General features: G+C 34.1%; 1 protein-coding gene across 2 annotated transcripts; it reads left to right on the top strand.

Moving 5' to 3' along the window:
• The first annotated feature begins 988 nt into the window (after positions 1–988).
• LOC126705823 (uncharacterized) lies at positions 989–16,379 on the top strand. 2 transcript variants are annotated; one of them, XM_050405038.1, is made up of 10 exons: positions 990–1,230; positions 2,802–2,869; positions 3,073–3,098; positions 3,656–3,746; positions 12,168–12,263; positions 13,492–13,560; positions 13,840–13,898; positions 13,982–14,104; positions 15,810–15,881; positions 15,967–16,379. In XM_050405038.1, the coding sequence occupies exons 1-10, from the start codon at positions 1,141–1,143 to the stop codon at positions 16,029–16,031; spliced, it is 759 nt and encodes a 252-aa protein (XP_050260995.1). In that variant the 5' UTR covers positions 990–1,140; the 3' UTR covers positions 16,032–16,379. The 2 variants fall into 2 exon arrangements, with proteins under 2 accessions (XP_050260996.1, XP_050260995.1); XM_050405039.1 differs by lacking the exon at positions 13,492–13,560 and having other exon boundaries at positions 989–1,230.
• Positions 16,380–23,756: the final 7,377 nt, after the last annotated feature.

Below are 23,756 nucleotides of genomic sequence, written 5' to 3'. Positions count from 1 at the left end.
ACGGTTGCTTTTATGGCCGTTGATGTCTTCATTGCCATGGCTTTTCACATCAAGTTCTTCGACTGTTGCTCCCTTGTCAAATATGTTGTGAAAGGATTCATTTGTATAAAGTAGTTAGATCTCCCTCACCACCGGTCCAGTCCTCCCTCACTTTCAATTGGTTTGCTAATGGTGGCAATAATCTCTACATACCCTAATTATTGGTTGTATTGATTTAAAAAAAAATGGATTTTTCCCCTAATAAGTCAGTAGGATGTGAATTCGCACCTTTTAAGAAGGCAATCTCTATATACTTTGAGCTATATGCAGCCATGGGAATTCTTATAAATCTAAACAAAAAAACCCTCAAGATTATAAGTTATTACCTTGAACCAAACACTACCTTAAGATGCTAACAAATTTTGTAACTGATAGATCGTCTTGGTGTGCAAATTTTGTAACTGATAGATCGTCTTGGTGTGCATTTGGAAGCAACTTCTTATCATGCTGGAAGTCGTTAAAGTATAATTGCATTTAGAAAAAAAAAGAAGAAGAGGTTTTTTTAAAAAGAAAAACTTTGATGTTGTCGATTGTGAGTATTAGAAAAAAAAAAAGTAATGGGCCTTTGTGAAAGCGATTGTTCACCACCTCGATAAGTAGTGGCTAAACTTATGACAAATAGTGTGGATTGTATGGTTTCGTAGTTTCTAAGATCTCATGATATTCATGAGATCCTGAATTCAAAACCTCTTGCTAGCATCTTGGGACCACCATATAGGATTTCTCCTTGTAATAAACTAGTTCATATAGGACGGAAGACTGCATACACTTGAGGAAATAGTTAGATACTCGAAGAGGTTTAAATATTTTCGTTTGTCAAAAGAACTTTATTCATTTATTTTTTTTTTAAGGTAATTACGCAAATAATCAACCAAAACTTGGGCCCTAGCCGAAGTCCAATTCCAACCGAAAATCCATCTATATGATTAAAAAAATTGAGGCCCAAACTTTACTTGCTCATAGGTCGTCATCGTTTTTACGTTTCCTTCCTCATCATCCGAACTCAACACACAGAAAGAGAGAGAAATCTGTGGAAATTTCACAGATCTTCTTCGATCAAAGAAGAAGAAGAAGAAGCAGACGAAAAAGAATCAAAAGGAGATGTTGCCCACAGTCTCGAAAGGGCGCTCGCAGTCCTCTTCATCTCGAGCTAACCCCATGTTCCCTCAGTACCTCCGTCGAATTGTCAAGGTCTCTCTCTCTCACTCTTAAATTTTCATTCTCTTTTCGGATCTGATTTCCACGCCAATCGAATTTTCAATTATCACAGAATTGATTGAAATATCCACGTTCGTGAACTCGATCCACGAATACTACACACACTCTCTAACTACCATTGGCGTTTGATCTAATTCTTTGTGAATGTGCTTTTGATTTTTTGACTGCTTATCACAACGCTGTGTTTCTATCTATGAGCTTTGAATTTTGTTCTTTAATTCGGTTCAAGGTTTCGAATACTAAAGCTCAAGCTGAACTATCTTTTTGCATATGATTACTTACAGTCATTAGTACATTTAATTGTGTCAGTTATTTGTATTATCAACATAGAAACATGATGTGAATGACATGATTCATGTGATTCAATAATTGTCTTGCTATCGCAATTTCCTTTTTGTCATGTTAGTAAGTGCAAACATCATGATTCATGTGATTCAATAACTCGTGAACTGTTTTATTTCTTTATGTTTATACACTGGATAAGTTCAATTTGTATGTAATGTTTACCCTAGTCTGTTTTGGGTAGCGGAAAATGCGTGCACTGATAGTGCAAATCTACAGTCTGAGAAAATGAAAAATGCAGATTCTTGATGCTTTTGTAGATCTTAGGGTTTTTTTGGCGTGCTGCCAATCAGAGCGCCAGGACAAGACCCTAGGAAACAACACACAATTAGAGTGATGCCATTTTTAGAAGAGCAATGCTAGTACCACGGCATTTTACACAACTTTTGCCACAACTGATTGCTCTTTTTAGAAGGATGCATGATTAACATAGAAGTAAATCTGAAATGGTTAAATATAGAAGAAGTTCAAATCCAGGTTTTAGTGATGGAAATGTTAACTATTTACCTCTAGGATACAGTGAATTGCTTTATTCTATTGTGAATATTGTGACATTGTTTGCTTGGTTGCTTTGAGGGAACCAAAAGTGGACTACTTTGAGGGAGTCCATAGTCCTTCAAGTTAGATTAGCTAACAATTTGTAATCTATAAAATCATGACTTCCAATTAGATAAAAGATGAATACTAGCTTCCTATAATCTATCAATAAAACTAATCATAGTTCATCCTATTCCAAACTAATCTAATTGATCCTAATCCAATCTAATTTATTTGAATCAATAAAACACATCTCTATCATTATTTATCCAATAGTAATTAAAATATATTAGGCTCATAATGGACACAATATGGATGCTCTTTTAATAATACCCAACAAAAAGCATAAGATAAGAGAATTCCCACATTTTTAACTCTATAATAATGATTATACATGTATACCAACACATATAAGATGCTCCCAGTCCTGAGACACTTTTGTGTCCATTTGTTGTCAGGTTTCCTTGCTAGACTTGTTTCATTTTCAACTTGATTCTTTGAGAACATTGCTGGACTGTTGGTTATGAAAACATTTCTTCTTCTTCTTCAGGGCAAAGGCATTGTGTTTGAACTCATTTGATACTTGCACTTGATCACTCATATATTTAATTAAACTTGTTTGATTTTCTCATCAATTTATTTTTGCTTTTGGTTGCTTGATTTAGTGGCAACAAATGGATATTGAATATACCTTTTGGCAAATGCTTCACCTATGCACCTCACCAAAAGTTGTGTAAGTATCTGCGCTTAGGCTCTGCAGTATTTTTCAGCTTTTCTATCAATACTATTCTTACTATTAATAGCAGTTACCCTTTTCATGCAAGAGGATTTTTTTTTGAATTTTTTAAATGCTGTGGATTAGATGTTTTGTGTTTATTAATGAACAACTTTTTATTAACTGTGTATTTTGCATGTTGAACTTTACAATGGATGTAGCTATCAGCACACCAAGTATCACAAGCGTAAGTCCACTCTCCATGGAATATTCATTTACTAGCTGTCATCTGGTTTGTGTTGATGAATCTTTCAGTGCTGTAGAGTTAGATTGTGGTATCTGGCTACTATAATCATCTAACTGACTATACTTGTGTTTATCTGGATTGGTTGTTTTCTAATTAACAGAATGTTCAAATGCACTAACAGTTTGCAATTGTCAACAATATATTTCAATGATTTGAAAGTGAGGAAAAACAGATACCTGGTTTAATAATAAAGAATTTTGAAGTTCAAACTAAACCTTTTTTTTTATTTACTTCTCTTTTTGGTTTTTAGTTGCTTCAAGTCAGTTGTGTCTCTTAAGCGGTTAGGGCTTTTATATTATCTTAAAATATATAATGGAGAAGATCATTTAGTTATCAAATATATAGGAGAGAGTAAATGCATTTGTAAAATTGTGTACTGGTTGGCATTTTTGTACTTTCTTAATTACAGTGACTGTAAACTCTGGGCATGTGGTAGTATGCTTTATTTCTTATAATTTTGATACAACTGAGAAGTTTACCCCTGCTTTTGATCCCAGAAACTAAGAATCAATGGGCACGTGATGATCCTGCTTTTGTTGTGATCTGCAGCTTTCTGTTGACAGTTGCAACATTGGCTTATTGTGCTGCGTAAGTTTCCAGCTACTTGCTTTCTCTGGCTAGTATTTTTGTGCAACTAAGTAGTGACAGAAATATCACTTTTGGAAACTGAGTTACTCATTTGTTTAGCTGATTGAGATCTATAAACGTAGGAAAGATGTTCATATTACAATCTGATGCAAGAATGTGTAGATTTCAGCATTTTATTTGGATTTAATGGTTGTGGTTTGAATTAAAATGGTCAAGTATTTGGTAGCAATGGGTTTTGAACGAAACCAAGGCTTTTTAGTAAGCTTGATGTAGTGTGAACAGCTTTGGTTAACTGCAAAAGCACATTTCAGATCTTGCTTTCCTGATTTTAGGAAGAATAAGGAAAACAACTCTTGGCCCTTGTAGCCAAGTAATATTTTTACACTTTTTTATAAGCATGCCTAGGGTCAATCTGTTATGAGTTGGAGATTATGGGGGTAATAGTTTGTCTATAATTTGTCAAGTGAAAGAGAAAAATAAAAAAAGGGGGGGGGGGGGGGGGGGAGGGGGTGGGGGTGGGGGGATAAGGTGTAAACACTCACACTTTAAGAAAGAGGGCAGTACACCCACAAAGGACCTCCAAAGCTGCTGCAAATTTCTCTTTGTTGTTCTTTGAAAAAATTGATAGATTAAGTTGCTTTACATTTAGCAGTGGGCACTCCTTATTTAATAGGACTAGGAATTTTTTTTAATAGAAAATACAGAAGACCAAATGTAAAGATTTGACACACAACTAGTCTCAATAAACGGGCCATTGATACAGTGCAGACAATTAAACTGGAGAATTACCACCTAAGTATCCCCCCAACCCAAAAAAACAAGAACAAAAGCCACACACACACACACACAAAATGTATGAAAATTTGTGACCCTATAATATTCATATGCGCAAAGAGTCAATATGGCACTTTCAATGTAGTTTTTTTTTAACCCAAGTCTCAAGATGAATTATCAAAATAAATAAATAAAGTCTCAAGATTTATTTTTTTGGATAATTAATAAAATTTTATTAATAGAAAGGTTACTTCATGCTCAGGATGATGAGCACCCCATAACCTAAAAGAATTACAAAAAAATTATGCACAAAACTTAAGTGATTCTGTGAAATATAGAATGGTTTTTGTATTTGTAAGACCCCATACATGAGACCAAGCAATGATGCCAATTGATTCTTTGATCTGTTATCCTCAGGAGTATGGTTATCTTATTTCACTCCTACAATATCAACATCAACATAAAGGGACAAAGTTCCAGATGTATGATGAGTGTGTCCCAAACTGATTCATCCTCCCAAACGAAGGGCCAGCCATCCTCATTGGTAACCCTTGTTGGACCCCAAAAGTTCTAAATACCAGGCTTCATAAGTCATAGGCTATATCACAATGAATCAACAAATGGTTTATTGTCTCTCCATTGCACTAGCACATGCAACACCATTCAACTAAGGTAAATCCTCGCTTGATAAGATTATCACAAGTCCCCTAGTCTGCTGTCCAAACAAAGAGTGAGACCTTCTTAGGGGCCTTTACACACAAAACACTCTTCTAGGGAAAAGAATTAGCTGGTGCACCTTGGATAGCCTCATGATTAGAGCCAACTTTAAAACCACCAGTCCCTTTCAATATCCATATTGGCTCATCACACCCTTCCACATAGGCATATTGGAGTGTAGAAGATCCATGAAAGAATTGACTGACTCTCAACTCCCTAACATGAAATCCTCTTTGAAATCTCACTCTCCAAACACAACCTTCCCCTCCTATTGGGCTATCAATGACTGAATGGACTGAGGCATTCCAATCAAGTGAGCAAGCATATGGGCCAGGGTACAACTCTTTTAGAGAATGACTCCCATTCCATGCATCATGCCAAAACTTTACACGAATGCCGTCCCCCACCTCAAACAATATGTATTGTTGCAAAGTGCCCCATCTTGCCTCAAAACTTCTCCAAGGATACACCCAAGGGCCAAGAGGTCCCCTACCTAAACTCAAAGTCCAACCACAATATTCCTTTCTATATTTCGTAGCAATAAACCTGTTTCCATAAATGTCTTACTGATGCAAATCACGTTATGAATAAACAAAGAGTTTTTATTGTTTTCCTTTTCCTAGTTGAATTAGGATTTATTTACTCCAGTACTTTGAATTAAAATCCTTTTCGTAGTTGAATTGGGATTTTAATTGTTTTTTTCTTTTTCTAGTTAAATTGTTTTTCCTTTCTCAAGTAGAAGTAGGTTTATTATTTCTTTTCCTAAAAGGAGTAGGAGAAATTCTATTCCTATAAATACTCTTTATAGAGAGGTTATTTATGTTATGTGTGTTTTTGAATAAAAGTTTGCTAGAGAGGTTTTCTCTATTACTTTGCCTATTAGCCTAGTGTTCTTATAGAACTTAGGTTTAGTGGAAGAGTTGTAGTATTTGTGTGTTATAGATTCTGCTTCTACACACCTACACTGCATCAATTGGTATCAGAGCACGGTTAGGTTTCTACCATGGCACGAGGATCATGTGGGGGAAGGCACGCTGCTGTAGATGGTGAGTATGAACGCGATGAGATTGCACGCAATACACAACTAGAGGCACGCTTTCAGCGGATGGAAGAGCAGTTTGAAGCGCTGACAAAGCAGCTTGCTGCCTTAGCCGTTGTTAGCCAGCCTCGAAACTGTAGTCCAACTCTACGTTTTGTGGAGGAAGATGAGGTAGACTATAATGTTGAGGATGAGATAGAAAATCCGTTTGCTGGACATAGAAGGAGGAGGGAGAAACCCTTGGTTTCATACAATTCAAACAGATGGGAATCTGGGTTCAAATTAGATATTCCAGAGTTCAAAGGTTGTTTACAACCTGAAGAATTCCTAGATTGGGTTGCTGCGGTTGAAGAAATTTTGGAGTTTAAGGAGGTGCCGCAAGACAAAAGAGTTTCTTTGGTGGTGACCAAATTCAGAGGACGTGCTGCTGCAAGGTGGCAACAATTAAAGCAAAGCCGTATTTGCCAAGGTAAATCTAAAATCAATACTTGGGAAATTTTTTTGAAACATATGCGTGCTGCATTCTTACCCCATAATTATATGCGTACATTATATCAACAACTACACAATCTTAGGCAAGGTACACAATCTATAGATGAGTATACTCGAGAGTTTTATCAACTTGTAGCTAGAGTTGACCTTGCAGATTCGGAAGGTCAATTAGTTTCACGTTATATTGGGGGCATGAGGCAACAATTTCAAGATATTTTGAATTTATTTGACCCAATTTTTGTATCCGAAGCCCATCAGAGAGCTTTGCATTTAGAGAATACGATGAATAGAAGGACTAACATGGTTTCAAATAGTAGTGGCAACCGACTACCACCAGTAGCTCCTCCTTATGGTGCAACTACACAATCTACACAAGGAAAAACCCAAGTTAATCAAGCTAATCCACAACCCAACCGCACTGCAGCTAGTAGTTCTGGCCCTCGATGTTTCAAGTGTGGTGAGGCAGGGCATAGAATGGCTGATTGCAAGAAGGGTGGCCGGTATGGTAAGGGTTTATTTATTGAGAGTGAAGAATGTACTGATGATCATTTAAATACTTTTGAGCAAGAAGCTGTCTATGATGCTGAAGAGGAAGAGTATGTGCAAGGGGATGATGGCCCTTTGTTAGTTACAAGAAGGGCATGTTTCACACGCAAATCTGAAGGTGAGGATTGGCTCCGAAGCAATATCTTTCAAACTACATGTACTATGGGGGGCAAGGTATGTAGACTTGTTATTGATTCTGGAAGTTGTGAGAATGTGGTATTAGAAGAGGCTGTTCAAAAATTGGGATTGGAAACAGAGAAGCACCCTAATCCTTACAAACTATCTTGGCTCAAAAAGGGTAATGAGGTAACTGTATCTAAACGTTGCTTGGTTTTTTTTTTCTATTGGGTTGAAATATAAGGATAATGCATGGTAGGGGTGTCAATTCGGGTTAGCGTATCAGGTTCGTGTCATGTCGAGGTAGGGGTATTCTACTAAATGACTCAACCTTAACCCGATCCATTTAATAATCGTGTCATGATCCTTCAACTCTAACCTGACCTGTTAATAAGGCGGGTTGACCTGACCCAACCCATTTGACACGTTTAATAAACGAGTCGTGTTGGGTTGACACGAATGTAACACAACCTATTTCAACTTGTATAATATTAAATATAACATCCATCTAGAAATAATTTTTTTTACATCCCAAAAAGCAGTGCATACACTTCAAGTCTTCAACCTACATTCAAAATAATATAGTTCAACAAAAAATATAACATTCATCTAGAAATAAGTTCTTTACACTCCAAAAGAAGTGTATACACTTCAACCCAAATTCAAAATAACAAATTTTAACAAAAATAAAATAACATAGTTCAACAAAAATATGATATCCTTGGAACTTGTCAAATGCTAAGTATCAATATTGAAAAAATTTCAACAAACAGTAAACTAATTGTGAATATGACCACGATTATCATCCATAAATTCTTTGTTGATGTCCAAATTCATAACATCTTCCACAAGCTCATCCAATTTCATTTGTGCAAGTTCTATGCCAAAAAAAAAAAAAAAAAAAGGTATTACTAGTTCTAGGGTTTGTAAAGTTTCAATTACCAATTATATCTCTTGTAAATTTTTGTAATTACTCACTTTCCTTTTTAAATTTAAAATATATGTTGGATATAAAAGGTATTTGACAAATTTAAAATAAAATAAAATAAAAATTTATTTGTTATACGAGTTTGACAGGTTGTGTTAAGTAGGTCATTTCGGGTTGACACAAATAAATTGGCATGTCAAACGTGTCTATTGCAGGTTATATGGGTCAGGGGCGGAGCCAGAGGGGGGCGAGAGGGGGCACCTGCCCCCCCCCCCCCCGACACCACCTAAAATGTCCATTATACATGCTTATGTAAAGTTAATTTAGCTCCTAATAGAATAGAAAAACAAAGAAACAGTTTTCCTAAACCAACAGTACATGATATGAAATAAATAATAAAATAACAAATCTTCCAATTGAGAAAGTTTAGAGATACAATAAAATCTCACAATATTTTCATAATACTCTTATTTTTAGTTGAAATGAATTTCAGAATAATTTATTTTATTTTGACCAATGATGTACTAACACCTTAATTTATTGTAAAAATATTATGAAATTTTGTAATGTTACTAAAACAATTCCTCCCACTTTAAACAATCTGACACAAAATAAATGCCACCAAACAAAACTTGTTAAAGCTGTTTACACTTTTGACCAATTATAACTCTTTTTGTCTATTATTTTTTTCACTTATCTAATAATAATGTCTTGTGTGGTACTAAAGCATTAAAATGTCCATTACTTTTTTATCCTTTATCTCTTCCATTTTCATAGTTTCAAAATTTGAGTCTCTACCATAAATCCAAAATTTAAAATAATTAAAAGAATAGAGAAAAGTTGAAATTTATTTTCTCAATTTATTTTGAGTAATGAAATTAGATTTCTAAACTTTATGTATATAGATTAATCTCTTACTTTGATGATTGATTGTCAATTAATAACTATGAATTAGATGTTTTACAATTGTTTATTTATTATACAATTGTCAATTAATAATTTTAGGTTTATTTTTTATTTTTTATTATTGTCTTTTGATCTTGCCCCCCCTAAACTAAAATCCTGGCTCCGCCACTGATATGGGTTGACCCGCTTATGACACGTTTCTTATCGTGTCACTTTCGGGTCGATCCTTTTATGATCCAAACCCATTAAGGCCCAACCCTAACCCGAAAAAACCCGTGTCAGGTTCGTGTCATGTTCGCGGGTTGAGTCGAACATTGACACCCCTAATGCATGGTGTGATGTGGTAGTTATGGATGCATGTCATCTTCTCCTTGGTAGACCATGGCAATATGATAGAGAGGTTCAACATGATGGTAGGAAGAATACATACAGTTTCATGTTTGGTAGCACAAAAATTGTGTTGTTGCCTTGTAAGGAGATTGAACCTAAGCCAACTTCAAGAGGGGGTCTAAAAGGGTATTTGTTGAAGAGATGTTTGATTCAGGGTTGGTGTTTGTATTGTTGGGAAAGGAGAGCTCAAAGGGTAGTGTAGTACTAGAGGCTGTGAAATCTTTATTAGATGAATTTGCAAATGTATTTCCTAATGATCTACCTGAGGGGTTACCGCCACTTCGAGATATACAGCACCAAATTGATCTTGTACCAGGTTCTAATCTACCTAATCGCCCACACTACCGTATGAGCCCAAAAAAGCATGAAGAACTTAGAAGACAAGTAGAGGGTTTGTTGTTAAAAGGGCACATTAGAGAGAGTCTTAGTCCCTGTGCCGTGCCAGCCTTACTAACACCCAAAAAGGATGGATCATGGCGTATGTGCGTCGACAGTCGTGCCATCAACAAAATTACAGTCCGATATAGATTCCCTATTCCTCGATTGGATGATTTGCTGGATCAGTTGAGTGGTGTTACCGTGTTTTCTAAGTTGGATCTAAAAAGTGGGTACCATCAAATTCGAGTACGTCCTGGTGATGAATGGAAGACAGCATTCAAGACACGTGAGGGGTTGTATGAGTGGCTAGTAATTCCTTTCGGACTTTCTAATGCTCCTAGCACCTTCATGCGTGTTATGAACCAGATTTTTCGCCCCTTCATCGGCAAGTTTGTTGTAGTTTATTTTGATGATATCCTGATATATAGTGTCAATATTAATTTACATCTCCAACATCTTCGAGAGGTACTCATAGTTCTAAGTAGGGAGAAATTTTATGCTGCCATAATCAAATGTTCTTTTATGATAGATAGTGTTTTATTTCTTGGTTATGTGGTGTCCAAGGATGGACTATTAGTTGATGAATCAAAGGTTACTGCTGTTAAACAATGGCCAATACCAACCACAGTCCACAAGGTCCGCAGTTTCCATGGGTTGGTGTCATTCTACCGGCGGTTTATCCCTGACTTGAAGCATGTCAATGTGAAAGCTGAGGATCTAATCGCACAAATTCAAGAAATTCATACGGCTATTGCTAAGCGTTTACAGGAGACTTCCGCTAAGTACAAACAAGCCGCTGACAAGAAACGTTGAGTAGTAGAATTTGAGATTGGTGATTTTGTTTGGGCAATTTTGACCAAAGATCGCTTTCTCGTGGGAGAGTACAATTAACTAGCTGCTAGAAAGATTGGTCCTTTGGAGATTCTTGAGAAAATTAATCCTAATGCCTATCGGTTGAAACTTCCAAGTCATATGCGTACATCTGACATCTTCAATGTTAAGCATCTTGTTCCATATCAAGGAGAAAATTCCAATCCAAACTCCAAACTCGAGGACGAGTTTCTTCCAACCCAGGGAGGATGATGCAAATCACGTTATGAATAAACAAAGAGTTTTTATTGTTTTCCTTTTCCTATTTGAATTAGGATTTATTTACTCTAGTACTTTGAATTAAAATCCTTTTCGTAGTTGAATTGGGATTTTAATTGTTTTTTTCTTTTCCTAGTTAAATTGTTTTTCCTTTCTCAAGTAGAAGTAAGTTTATTATTTCTTTTCCTAAAAGGAGTAGGAGAAATTCTATTTCTATAAATACTCTTTATAGAGGTTATTTATGTTATGTGTGTTTTTGAATAAAAGTTTGCTAGAGAGGTTTTCTCTATTACTTTGCCTATTAGCCTAGTGTTCTTGTAGAACTTAGGTTTAGTGGAAGAGTTGTAGTATTTGTGTGTTATAGATTCTGCTTCTACACACCTACGTTGCATCACTTACCTCATTCCCTTACTGTCATAACCACTTTCCCAATAGGGCTTGATTAAAACTCCCTGTCCTCTGAATCCCCAAACCACATGTAGCAACAGGAGAACACAATATGTCTCATGCCACCCAAGAGAACTTAAACCTCTCATTTGAGGCACCCTAAAAATATTCGCTGCAACCTCTCCAACCTTTTAACCACACTAGTAGGAATAGTAACTAAAGAGAGATAATAAAATGGTAAACTCGAAAGCTTACTCTTTAATGGCCACCCTTTAGTCTACAATAGATTCCACTTTCTCGAAAATAGAATTGCACACCAATTTTGCCTTAAAAGAAGCTCCTAAAGGCATCCCAAGATAAGTCCTTGGTAATCTCCCAATTTTACAACCAAGAATATCAGCTAATTCCGCCAATTATCCACATTGCCTATCGGGACCACCTCGTTCTTACCCAAATTAATATTCAGACCTGTTGCAGTTTCAAAACAAGTCAACACCATTCTGATATAATATAATTACTCAGTATTAGCATCACAAAATAAGAGATTTGATCTTATTTATATGTGTAAGATATTACTCCTAGATTGCTCAATCAATTTCTGCATCATAAGTTCTACAAACTGTGCTGATTCTAGTCTTGTTATCTTTCTTTATTTCAGGTATGACCATAGTGCTGCACATGCTGTTTATGTTGTTATCTCAGTATTGCTTTTCCATTTTTTAGTAACTGGAGTAGTTCTGGCTACATGTTGTTGGTAAGAGCACTTCCTACTAAATAATATTTGATTCTTGTCTTGTGTCGTATCTCTTAATTGTGAATTTGTGATGCCGATATTTATGGAGGTGCTTACTGTTCCTAGCCGTCATTAGCTTTATAAAGCATGATATATTGCAATGTTTTTATCTCGTTCTTCTAAATTTGCTGAGACTAGTCTGTTTGTGGTGATATTTTATCAACATTCATCTCTTTTTCTCTTAAAAATGATGAGAATTATTAGTGGTTTATATATAGCCAATTTTGAAATTTGAGTCCCTTACTAAAAAAAAAAATAATTGAATTTTGAAATTGCTTGGGCACCGATGGTGTGAATCACTCAGATTTGCTTTTACATTACTCGATATGTTGTCATGGAAGATGCGTAACTGGAGCTTACATTACTGATTGAGATCAAAGATCCACTCTACCCAGGCTCTGAGAGTTTTAGTACTTCCCAATTTTGATATTTGTTTCTTTTGATCTTATGCAGACTTTTGCTAATTCTAGCCAAATTGATTCATGTACATATTTTATTTAGATGGTCTATGCTGCCTAATTGTTACAAGGTTGGTATAACCATTGGGTTGATATTTTCCCCAATTGCACAGGATTGTATGGGATGTGGACTGTGCGCTGTTGGGCTCATTCAGGTCCCTTGAATGACATGCACTGACAGTCAGTCCTCTGCTTTAACTGCAGAGGCTATGGTTGCCTGGCTATTGATGTAAGCCAGGTTGAGTTGTCTGGTTATTTGAGAGTCTGAACAGCATCTGGTTCAGGCAATAACTATGGACTAATAGTTTGTTTGGGCAAGACAACAAGATAAATAGTTGTGCAGTAATGATTGTGATGAAATAGTTATGCATCAGAAGTAATGATTGTGACGAAATTGCTATGGTATGTTCTGAAATCTATGTTGAATCCAGGTCTTCGTAAATTAAATAATTGGCAGGAATAATTCTTTTTTCACCTATAATAATATAAGTACTCATTTAGAGAAATATGATTTTTTTGGGGGTAATATTTGATCTTTAAAATATTTTAAAAAAATATTTAATCTTTAAAATAGTTTATCAAGTAATATTACAATTAGGTAGGAAAATGGGGCTGACATACATTTTAAAATGATTGCTTTTGGTACCTTACTCTAGTGCTTCTAGTGTCTTGAAGATAGAAATGATGTTGTGCAGTATTGTAATGACAAATGCATCTCAATGTCCATGCAGGTTCCTGACTAATTCTTACCTTCGCGAAGAGGCTCCCAACAGTCATGTGGTTGAGCAACGGGTTGAATGGCAAGTTGGGAAACTTTTGCTTTGTGATTCATTACAAGTTTAATTCTAATTTCGGTTCATCCAAGTTTATCCTGAAAATAAATCATCAGTTTTTTTTCTGAAAAATATACACTTGTTCATTGTTTTTATGTTTTGATAATATTGAATTAATTGTTTTTTCAATATTAAAGTTTCTCTATTTCAAAATTTTTTTTGGCACATAATTTTGCATTCACTTCTGCCTTCATTATGTACTTTAAAATCTAATTAATTGCTTTGTGCTGAATTTTTTGGTTGTAGGCTGTACGCTTTTGATGTTCATTGCAACTCTTTCTTCCCAATGTTTGTTTTGCTTTATGGTAATTGCTTCTTAAATATGTGTCTTGTTCTTTAGTTTCAAACTTGGTTAATGGCTCTTACTGATCTCTCAGTTTTGTGGCAGTGATACATTACTTTCTGTCACCTCTTTTGGTTGCCCATGGCTTCATTCCTATATTGCTATCAAACCTGCTTTACATGGTGGCTGGTTCCTACTACCATTATCTCAACTTTTTAGGTTATGATGGTAAGTTAAATCTTTTGTTCTTGCTCTTTCGCTTTCAATCCTTTTTCTCTGTTCTTTGTTTTTTTTTTCCTTCCATTTTCTTTTGGGGAGAAAGGGAACTAGGCCCCGTGCAGGGGTGGGGGAGTAAACAAGGAATATCTGGTTCCAGATGGTGCTTCATGTAATAGGTATCATCACTATGAACAGATCCCAGTGTTTGATCCATTGCTTATTTGAACATAGTGAAATTGTATTGGAATTGAGTACAAAAACAGTCTTGTGTCTTTACTAAGATGATCAAATTTGATCAATTTCCAAACAGTGCGATCAAAATTTGTCATTCGATGCATGAAAAATGTAGAGTAGCAGTTAGGCTAAAATTTGTTTTTTTCTATGGTAAAGATGGCAAGTGTTGCATCTTCCTTGAATATCGTTCCTGAGTCCACTTCATTTTCTATGGATATTTGGAATTTATGCTTTTGGAACGATTTTTAAACCAATGTGGTTCCATGGCATGTTTTAGTGGATTCTTTATTTCATTCTGTAAACAAAATTAATTAAAGGTTTGTTTGGATACCGCTTATTGCTGAAAACTGAAAATACTGTAGCAAAATAATTTTTAAATATGTGAATAGTGCTGTGGGACCTAGTTTTAAAGGTTTTTTTGCTGAATTCCATACTTGCAGGTCCCGTGAACAGTGCATGGGACCCACTATTTTTTAGCAAAACGCAAAAATGCACGTTCAACGTGCATTCCAAACACACTAATTTGAATTTCTTGTGGCTGAAACTTGTCTTAGAGCAATTACATCAGTTGATGTAAAATTGTGCAAAATGGAAAAAGGTGCTCATTTTACACAATATGAGCAAAAAAGCACCCACATCAGTGGGTGTAAACTTATGTATAAATGCAAGTTGCTACAGTACCCGTGCATATTTGCACGGGTACTGTAGCATGTGCATATAATTTTTTAACAATTTTTTCTCTCTCCTCTATGTACCTGACTCTCAGCTCCCTCTCTCTCTTAGGCGCACAACTCTCTCTTTCTCTCATCTCATCAATCTTTCTTCCTTTCATCAATCTTTCTTCCTCTAGCTTCCGTCGATCGCCACTGCCGCCAATCGCTCTTTCTTCCTTTGTTTCTCGTTGTTTTCGGGTTGAATGGGCTTGATCAGTGGGTTTTGGGTTAAATGGGGTTGAATGTCTCTCGCCATCGCCACCGCTTGCCTTTGGAGGCGTTGATCTTGTTTCTTGTTCTTGCCATCGCCACCGGAGGTGTCGATGTAAACCATCGATCTTGTTTCTCGTTCTCGCCATCGCCGCCGGAGGCGTCAATCTTGTTGCTCAAGGCGAGACATCGATCTTGATAAGTGGGTTTTGATCCATTTTGTTGGGTTTGTTTTTCTGATTTTCTGCCGGTGGGTTGTGTGGATTCCGGTGTGATAATGGTGTGGATTGTGGATGTGGGTCGGTGGCTGTGTGGGTAAAGAAATGAATATTTTATTTGAATAAATGTGTATAATAGACAAACTGATGTGGATGTTTTGTAAAAATAAGTGTGTAAAATAGAATAAGTATGTTTTAGATGTGTAAAATGGAAAAATTTATGCACAAGCTGATGTAATTGCTCTTATCAACTTGTTTGCCTGGACTTGGCTTTTTAGTTTTACACATGGAGACTAAATCACGTGTTTAAATTGAGGTGTGATAAATTTTCTTTTGCAGTATTGCCTTTTCTGGAGAGGACCACTTTCTTCCTATATCCCATTGGTGCTGTCATTGTCCTTTCCCCTATTTGTAAGTGTTGAATCTGATTCCTGATTGTGTTTTTGTTTTGGATTCTATTTCTATTGCATCTGAATTTAATTCTTTTTCTTTGCAGTGATTTTGAGCGGCTTCAATCCTTCAAGATATTTAATGAACATGTACTTTAGTCAACGATTATGATTCCAAAAGGCTAACGGTTCAGGTAGCATATATAATGGGGTTTGGGGGCTAGTTCAGGGACTGCATAAACATGAGGAGGCATTGATGACAGTTTTGATTGTTTCTCATGAATGTGAAAGGAAAAGCACAACGCCGCATGAAACAACTTTTGGTGCTTTCTTTTTGAGCATCTTACTACTACAGAATGGAAGTTGGATTAGGTCAAGTCAGGGCAGCAAAGTGTATATTTAGTGATTGGGAATATTGATCAAGGGGATCTGTTGAATGTATTGATTTTTTTGTTTAACCTTCTTGTCACATCTGTGTTTTCATTAATATGTATTTGGAAAACTCAAACTGCCAGCCCCATTTAAGTTTCTTCTTCTTCTTCAATCTACATATATATTAGGTAAATCATGTACTCAGCATGAATCGCAATGTGGGTTGTAGTATTTCACTTTTCTTAGAGACCTGCTGGTTATTGATCTTAAAAGCGAGAAAATGCCTTGCCACTGATTTTAGTTGTAATTTCGATGTTTTGGATAATTTGGTAAGTGTGATGGTTATGGCCAATCTGTTAGTTGTAACCTGATGATTTGGATGTTTTAGTTTTAAGCTTCTAAGTCTGGAGAAAATACACCCTGATACAGGTATATGCTTCCTCTCTCTCACAAGTTGGTAGGACCCATACACCCTCGTCTCTCTCACAAGTTGGTAGGATCCACACTCTCACAAGTTGGTAGGACCCCTGTGGGTCCTATTAACTTGTGAGATAGGGGTCCTACCAACTTGTGAGAGAGAGGAAGCATACACCCGTAACAGGATGTACTTCCTCCTAAGTCCGACCCAAGCCCTAAAATGCATAGATTTGTTTGTTATTCTCTAGTCAAAAAGATTAAAATTTAATTTATATTAAAAAAGCTATATATATATATATATATATTTAAGTCAGATAAAATAGATGGTTTGCTCAAACATTTCAACTCCAATGTGGCTGTTGGTAAAATTGCTGGAATGACACCAAAAGTCTAAAACTTTATATAATAAGATTTATAGTTGAAATTATAATATTTAGACTTTTACTATATATAGTTGAAATTATATTATTCAGACTTTTACTATTTATAGTTGAAATTATATTATTTAGACTTTTACATCCATCTGTAGACTTTATATAATAAGATTTATAGTTGAAATTATATTATTCAAGTTTATTAGATAAAATGAGTTTTGTTTATACAGTAATAAAAATTAGATTCATGAATCTTTGAAATTATATATAATTTTTACAACTACTTGGAGTTTTATATTATCATCACTTACAAATAATAGTTAAATATTTTATATAAACTTATTTACAAATTTACACAATATAATCTCAAATTTATATTAGTGTATTATATTTACACTCAAACCAAACCTGCCTTTTAATTAAAAAAAAAAAAAATTCATGACAGTAATGAACTTGTTTAGAAATATATTATTATGTATGAGGTTAATTCAATTAGTAGTTCAGGTAAAGGCAGGGGCGGCGCTACACTTTGTTTAGGGGGTTTAAATGAACCCCCTGACTTCAATTTTTTTTTAATATATAATATATTTTCTATTAGTTTAATACTTTAATTTATTCTTAAAAATATTATTTTTGCACACCCTGATTTAAATTTTATATACTCTTATTACAAATATTTCCAACTTTAAGAGTAAGAATAAGTGTTTGTGGATTGTAAGTGTCACTCTTTGTCATAAATTTATATTAGAGTAATGCTATAACCACAATAATCGCTTATTGTAAGAGTGGATTGTAGATTGTAAGAGAGTGTTTGTGGATTGTAAGTGGCCAACCTCTTATTAGTTTTCATCTAAGCTCACCATTAATATCACTTTTTTCATTTACTAATAATCACTAACCACATCAGCAATTTGTAAAATTTTTTGTAAAATAATTTGTATCTCTAACATTATTCTTTATATTATATGTGTGTGAGTATATCTAATATTGATTGTGAGCATTACTTTTTGTTATAATGTTATTTTTGTAAATAATGATGTATGTGGAAGTTTGTGTGTACAGTATAAATATAAGGGAAATGTTTTGACACCACTTTCATGGGAAATATAACAATTACCCTAAGAGTATCCGTTAAAATAACCCAAAATATAATATAACTTTATATAATTTAATAATTAGGAAATAGAGAGGGTTTGTTGCATGTATATGTATTGTTATCATGTTATAATAACTTTTTGTTATAAAATCAGAAAAATTCAAGAAAAAAAAAATTGTAAAGTTAGTGATTGTTCAAGTATATGATTGGTTAAGTAGACACATAGTGTATTATTTATGTATGAATAAGTGTGGTTGTGTGCGTCAATAATTAATACAAAACCAAATGAGTTGAGTTTACTCATTTAGTTTAAAATATTTTTATAAAAAACAAAGACAATTAGATAATAGCAACAACATAAAAATAAAAATGTTAGACAAACTTAACAAAATAAAATGGTCATTGTTACCCACAATGACAATAAATACTCATAATGAAGTATTATATAATAATTCAAAATTTAAAAACTTATAGAAGGAAATTGTAAAATTAAATTTTTTTTTTTGTGTGTCAATAACTCGATATATTCAAGTTCTCTTTTTATTAATTTTTTTTTTCATTTAAGTTTTTTAATGACCCTCCTAAACAAAATTCATGGAGTCGTCACTGGTTTAAAGTTTGAGCTTTGGCTGATTTTCTAAATGAATGAGTACACAATCAACATCTTTTTCACTTAAACCAAGCTGCTATTTATAAATAGTTCCATTTATTTACAACTCTGTTATGAATAAGTGTTTTACACGCAATACTATATATACAAAAAAACTTGACAACATTTTTGCAATCATTGAATTGACAAACTTGTATCGGTTCCCTTCTGAGCCCATTACTGACATTATTTATTTTACCTACGACTAATAATTTGTCATATCAACAAGTATCAAATTTTAGCCAACGAAGCCCAAATTCACCCACATCACGCCATGCAAAGTTACATGATTGCTACAACTTTAAAAAGTGAGTATATAAAATAGAAAAAAAACGGATTCTTATACTAAAATAAATAATAATTTTTGCGTCAAATGCTCTAACACAGGAATAGGCACACAACTCTATTAAAAGTTTTTAATTTTATTTTTAACACCCTATTAAGAACAGATTTTATTTATTTATTTATTTTATACAATTTTTTCACTGTAAGAATTACAAAATTGATCATTGTCCTCAAACCTTGAAAAATTGGACGAATTTCTTAATGACTTTGACTGCATTATTTTCCTCAAATGTGATTTTCTCAAATACATTTATGGTTTCAAACCTGCGGTTGTTGCGATAATCAGTCCGATAATCAGTCCTATCCTATATCAATTATCATATTCCAATTTTCATGGCCATGACGTGACTTCGCATTATGTAATGAACAGCTGATCATGATTGAATGATTCTTCACCTTTTTGACATTTTCGCTTAGTTCTAAAAAACTCTATGGTTGTTGAGATAAGTTTTGATGACCAACCATATTATCTGCGTTTAAGTTTTCAACGCTGCCATGAAGTCTATCCTCTTTACTGTTCATAAAAAAAAGAAGTCTATCCTCTTTACTAGAAGAATTTATATATTGAAGTAGAAGGCAAGAGATTCTCGAAACATAGCTATCAAAGACATTTCAGTAGGTAGAGAGTTTGGTGGTGAAGTGGAGCCAATGCTACTATTATAGAAGATGTCCAGAAAGGAAAAGTCATTGTACTATATATTAAATTACAAAGGAGTTTTTACGTAGAAGCAAAGGATTTTTTATTTTTTTAAATGTTATTTTCAAGTATAGGACAGGGACTCTTAAGTCTTACCCAAACTTGGTTTTAAATTGTTGACAATTTATAAAATATGCTACGTACAACCGTTAGGGGGTGGGGGATACTTGATCAAAACATTTAAGTACTTTATTATTGCTTGCCAAGCCAAAACTTCATAAATTGACTGGATATATAAATAGGTTGGTGATATTTTTTGAATGCGACAATAGTTTTCGTTTGAATACATAACAGTTGCTTACATTGTTTCCAAACCAAATTTATATCAAAAGATTGAATCACCTTTGTAGCATTATGGTTTTATTCTTCATTTTCAAGGTCATTGAGCTATTTTAAGCACAAAGTTTGGCCACAATTTTACTTAATATCTTTTAGGCTAAATTGCAAAGTACACCCCTAACGTTTGGGGGTGATTGGATTTTACACCCCAACGTTTCAGAACTATGATTTAACACCCTAACGTTTGGTTCCGTTAGCAAATCACACCCCCGGTTAGATTTTGCTGTCAACTGCCAACTCATCTTACTGATGTGTATTTTTTTTTTGCCAAATAAGCTCAAAATGACACAGTTGCAATGGAGATGATGTGAGGACTTGGCACCTGCTAAACGCACCGTATTGCCCAAAGAAAAAACAAACAGAAACTCTCTAAATCCTAAATCTAAACACACGAACCATCTCTGAGCTCTCTAACCCACGAACCATCCCTTAGCTCAGCAATCCATGAAACCCAACCCTCCCTTCCTAACCCTTATGAACCCAGACCACCAATTGGCTCTGACCGCATGAACCCAACCCTCCCTTCCTAACCCTTATGAACCCAGACCACCCATCGTGAACCCAGACCACCAACAATCCCTCTCTCTCCAGCTCGCTTTCTGGGTCTTCGTCCTCGACGACAATTATCTTCTTCTTCTGAGTTCCTTGCCACTGTGCGCCTTAACTCAATATCTTCCAAGCCCTCCACTTCGCAGAGCAGAAGAAATTTCTCTGTCTTCGCCATGGCCACTGAAGGTCTCTCTCTCTCTCTCTCTCTCTCTCTCTCGCTCTTAGTTTAGTAGTTGAAAGTTAATTTTTTGGTGTCATTTGCGTGTACCCTTTTATCCAAATGGTTAAATTTTAAGGCAATTATGTGAAATTGATGGGTAGTGGATTCTTTGATTACTTAGTTTGTATTCGGTTTCATTTGCTTCCTGCTTATGTGAATCAAAGTAAATTTTCTTTGTTCTACAAATTAGTTGTTTAATATCTTTATTTAGTTTATAGCTGCTTTCAAGTTCAATGAATGCTCACTGTCAATTGGTGGTCTGGGTTCATAAGGGTTAGGAGGGGAGGGTTGGGTTTCATGGATTGCTGAGCTAAGGGATGGTTCGTGGGTTAGAGAGCTCAGAGATGGTTCGTGTGTTTAGATTTAGGATTTAGAGAGTTTCTGTTTGTTTTTTCTTTGGGCAATACGGTGCGTTTAGCAGGTGCCAAGTCCTCACATCATCTCCATTACAACTGTGTCGTTTTGAGCTTATTTGGCAAAAAAAAAAAAATACACATCAGCAAGATGAGTTGGCAGTTGACAGCAAAATCTAACCGGGGGTGTGATTTGCTAACGGAACCAAACGTTAGGGTGTCAAATCAAAGTTCTGAAACGTTGGGGTGTAAAATCCAATCACCCCCAAACATTAGGGGTGTACTTTGCAATTTAGCCTATCTTTTATTAGATGTAAATTTTGACAAATTCATCATTGGATTACATTTTCTTTTTATATCCCCATGTTTACAAAATTCCCAAAAAATCAAAGACTACTAACTATGTCATTAATCAAATGTTTAAATTTAAATTTTTTGTATTATAAAATGGGAAATGTTAACCAATGCTCTAAGGGCATTAGTTTAGAAATTATTTTTAGAAATATTTTATTGGAAGAATGATGAAACAATAAATGTTGTTGATAACCTTTTATATTTCATTATTTCCCATGAAAGTGGTGTTAAAATTTTCCTATTATAGTTTATCTGCAATTGCCTTAAGGACATCCATCAATATGATCCTTTTAAAATTATGTATGAAAAATAAATTTATAGTGAATAATAAACAATATTCGATTGACACAAAATTTGACAAGCATATTAAAAACATGCAATTCAGCCATTATCTACAAACTAATTAATTTGTTGCAAAAAAATGTCCATATTTTAATAGGTTATGAACTTTGGGTTCAATATCATCCTAAAGGTGAGATTAATAATTAAAAGTTAAAAGTTAATTTTTAAAATGAACAATTAGATAAAAAAAGTTTTAAAAAATTTCTGAATGAAAGATTAAGATTAAAAATTATATTTCTAACTTTTAATCTTAACTCTTAAATACTAATGCATCCAACGCTATCTTAAATATTCCACTGAATCTCAATATATGCTAATTTATGAGGTAAAGGATGATGAAATTATTTTTAGGAAAATACTAGATTCATAAGGACACCTACAGATAGAAGCAGTTGTCAACATGCCTTCTCATAAATTTGTTCCCCTGGGTTATTGTCCATTTTTTTTTTTAATATAAAATGAATGGACATAGTTGAGAGAGAGAGAGAGAGAGAGAGAGAGAGAGAGAGAGAGAGAGAGAGAGTAGTAATGGGATTCGGATTTAGTGCAACACTCATGTAACAGTGAACTAATGACTGAGATTAAAAAGTTAAAAATTTTATTTTAATTTCAGCCTTTAAATCATATTTTTTTTTCTTGGATTTTGTTAATGTTGTGCTCTCAGGGCACATATTAATCATCCATTTTAAGAATTTTTTTTTTTTTAATATAAAAAATTGAATAAGTTGTCAAGATAGTTAGTCAATTTTTTTATCATCCCATAAAAAATTTCCTAAAATAGTTTTATTCCCATAAAAAGTAAAACCCTTCTTAAAAAAAAGAAAAAAAAAAACTTTTACATTTCTCATCATTATACTGTGAATCTAAATTTAAGTAATGGATGACATCTGTAAATTGTAATGTATAGCTCTGATAAGACAAGACAAGTTACATGAAAGGACATCTTTCTTAAATAAAACAAAGTTTCTCTCCAAACTAGTTTTGAGAGAAACCCTTCAAACTCATTATATATTTTAATATTGGGTGTGAATTTTGAAAATCTAACCGTTGGATTGCATTTTCTTATTATATCCTTCATGTTTGCAAAAAAAAGATAAAAAAATCAAATGCTATATCATCAAATAATTGTTAAAATTTTAAGTTTTTGTGATCTAAAATTATATATAAAAAATAAGCTTATTGATCGAATAGCAAATAACATTGAATTTAAACGAAATTTGATATGCATATTAAAAATATAAAGAACATAAAATTTAACGGTGAAATTTTTAAAATTCACACAAAAAAAAAAGAAAAAAAAAAAAAATATATATATATATATATATATAAATTTTGAAGAGTTTTTGTTAAACAAAGAAACTTTGTTCACTTAAATAAGAGAACAACAACTATTTGTTTGGTATACAATTTTGTTTTAACATATATGGAAAGATAATGCATTGGCCTAGTGGCTGGGGTCCGTGTTGGGTTTGAGTCACACTTCACACTTCCTACTACCGACGTGTTGGTACTTTATCACAATGAAGTCAAGCGATTAGGGGTATTATGTATCTATGATTACACTTGGACGGAGGGTGCCTCACACAGCAACGTTAGCTAGGCTATGACAATTCTTTTCCATCCAAGTTTGGTATCTATCGACTTCTCCAAAAAAGAAGAAGAAAGTTTGGTATCTATCGTTGTCATAATTTCTTTACTAACCCCAGGGCAAACGTTTAGGACCACATAGGCTTTTGGGTATTGGGTAAGATTACATTTCATTAAAATTTAAGAATTCACAACACCAAACA

The sequence above is a fragment of the Quercus robur genome, chromosome 11 (assembly GCF_932294415.1).
Source record: "Quercus robur chromosome 11, dhQueRobu3.1, whole genome shotgun sequence".
In the NCBI taxonomy this organism is placed as follows: Eukaryota; Viridiplantae; Streptophyta; class Magnoliopsida; order Fagales; family Fagaceae; genus Quercus; species Quercus robur.
This window is presented reverse-complemented; position numbering and strand designations above follow the sequence as displayed.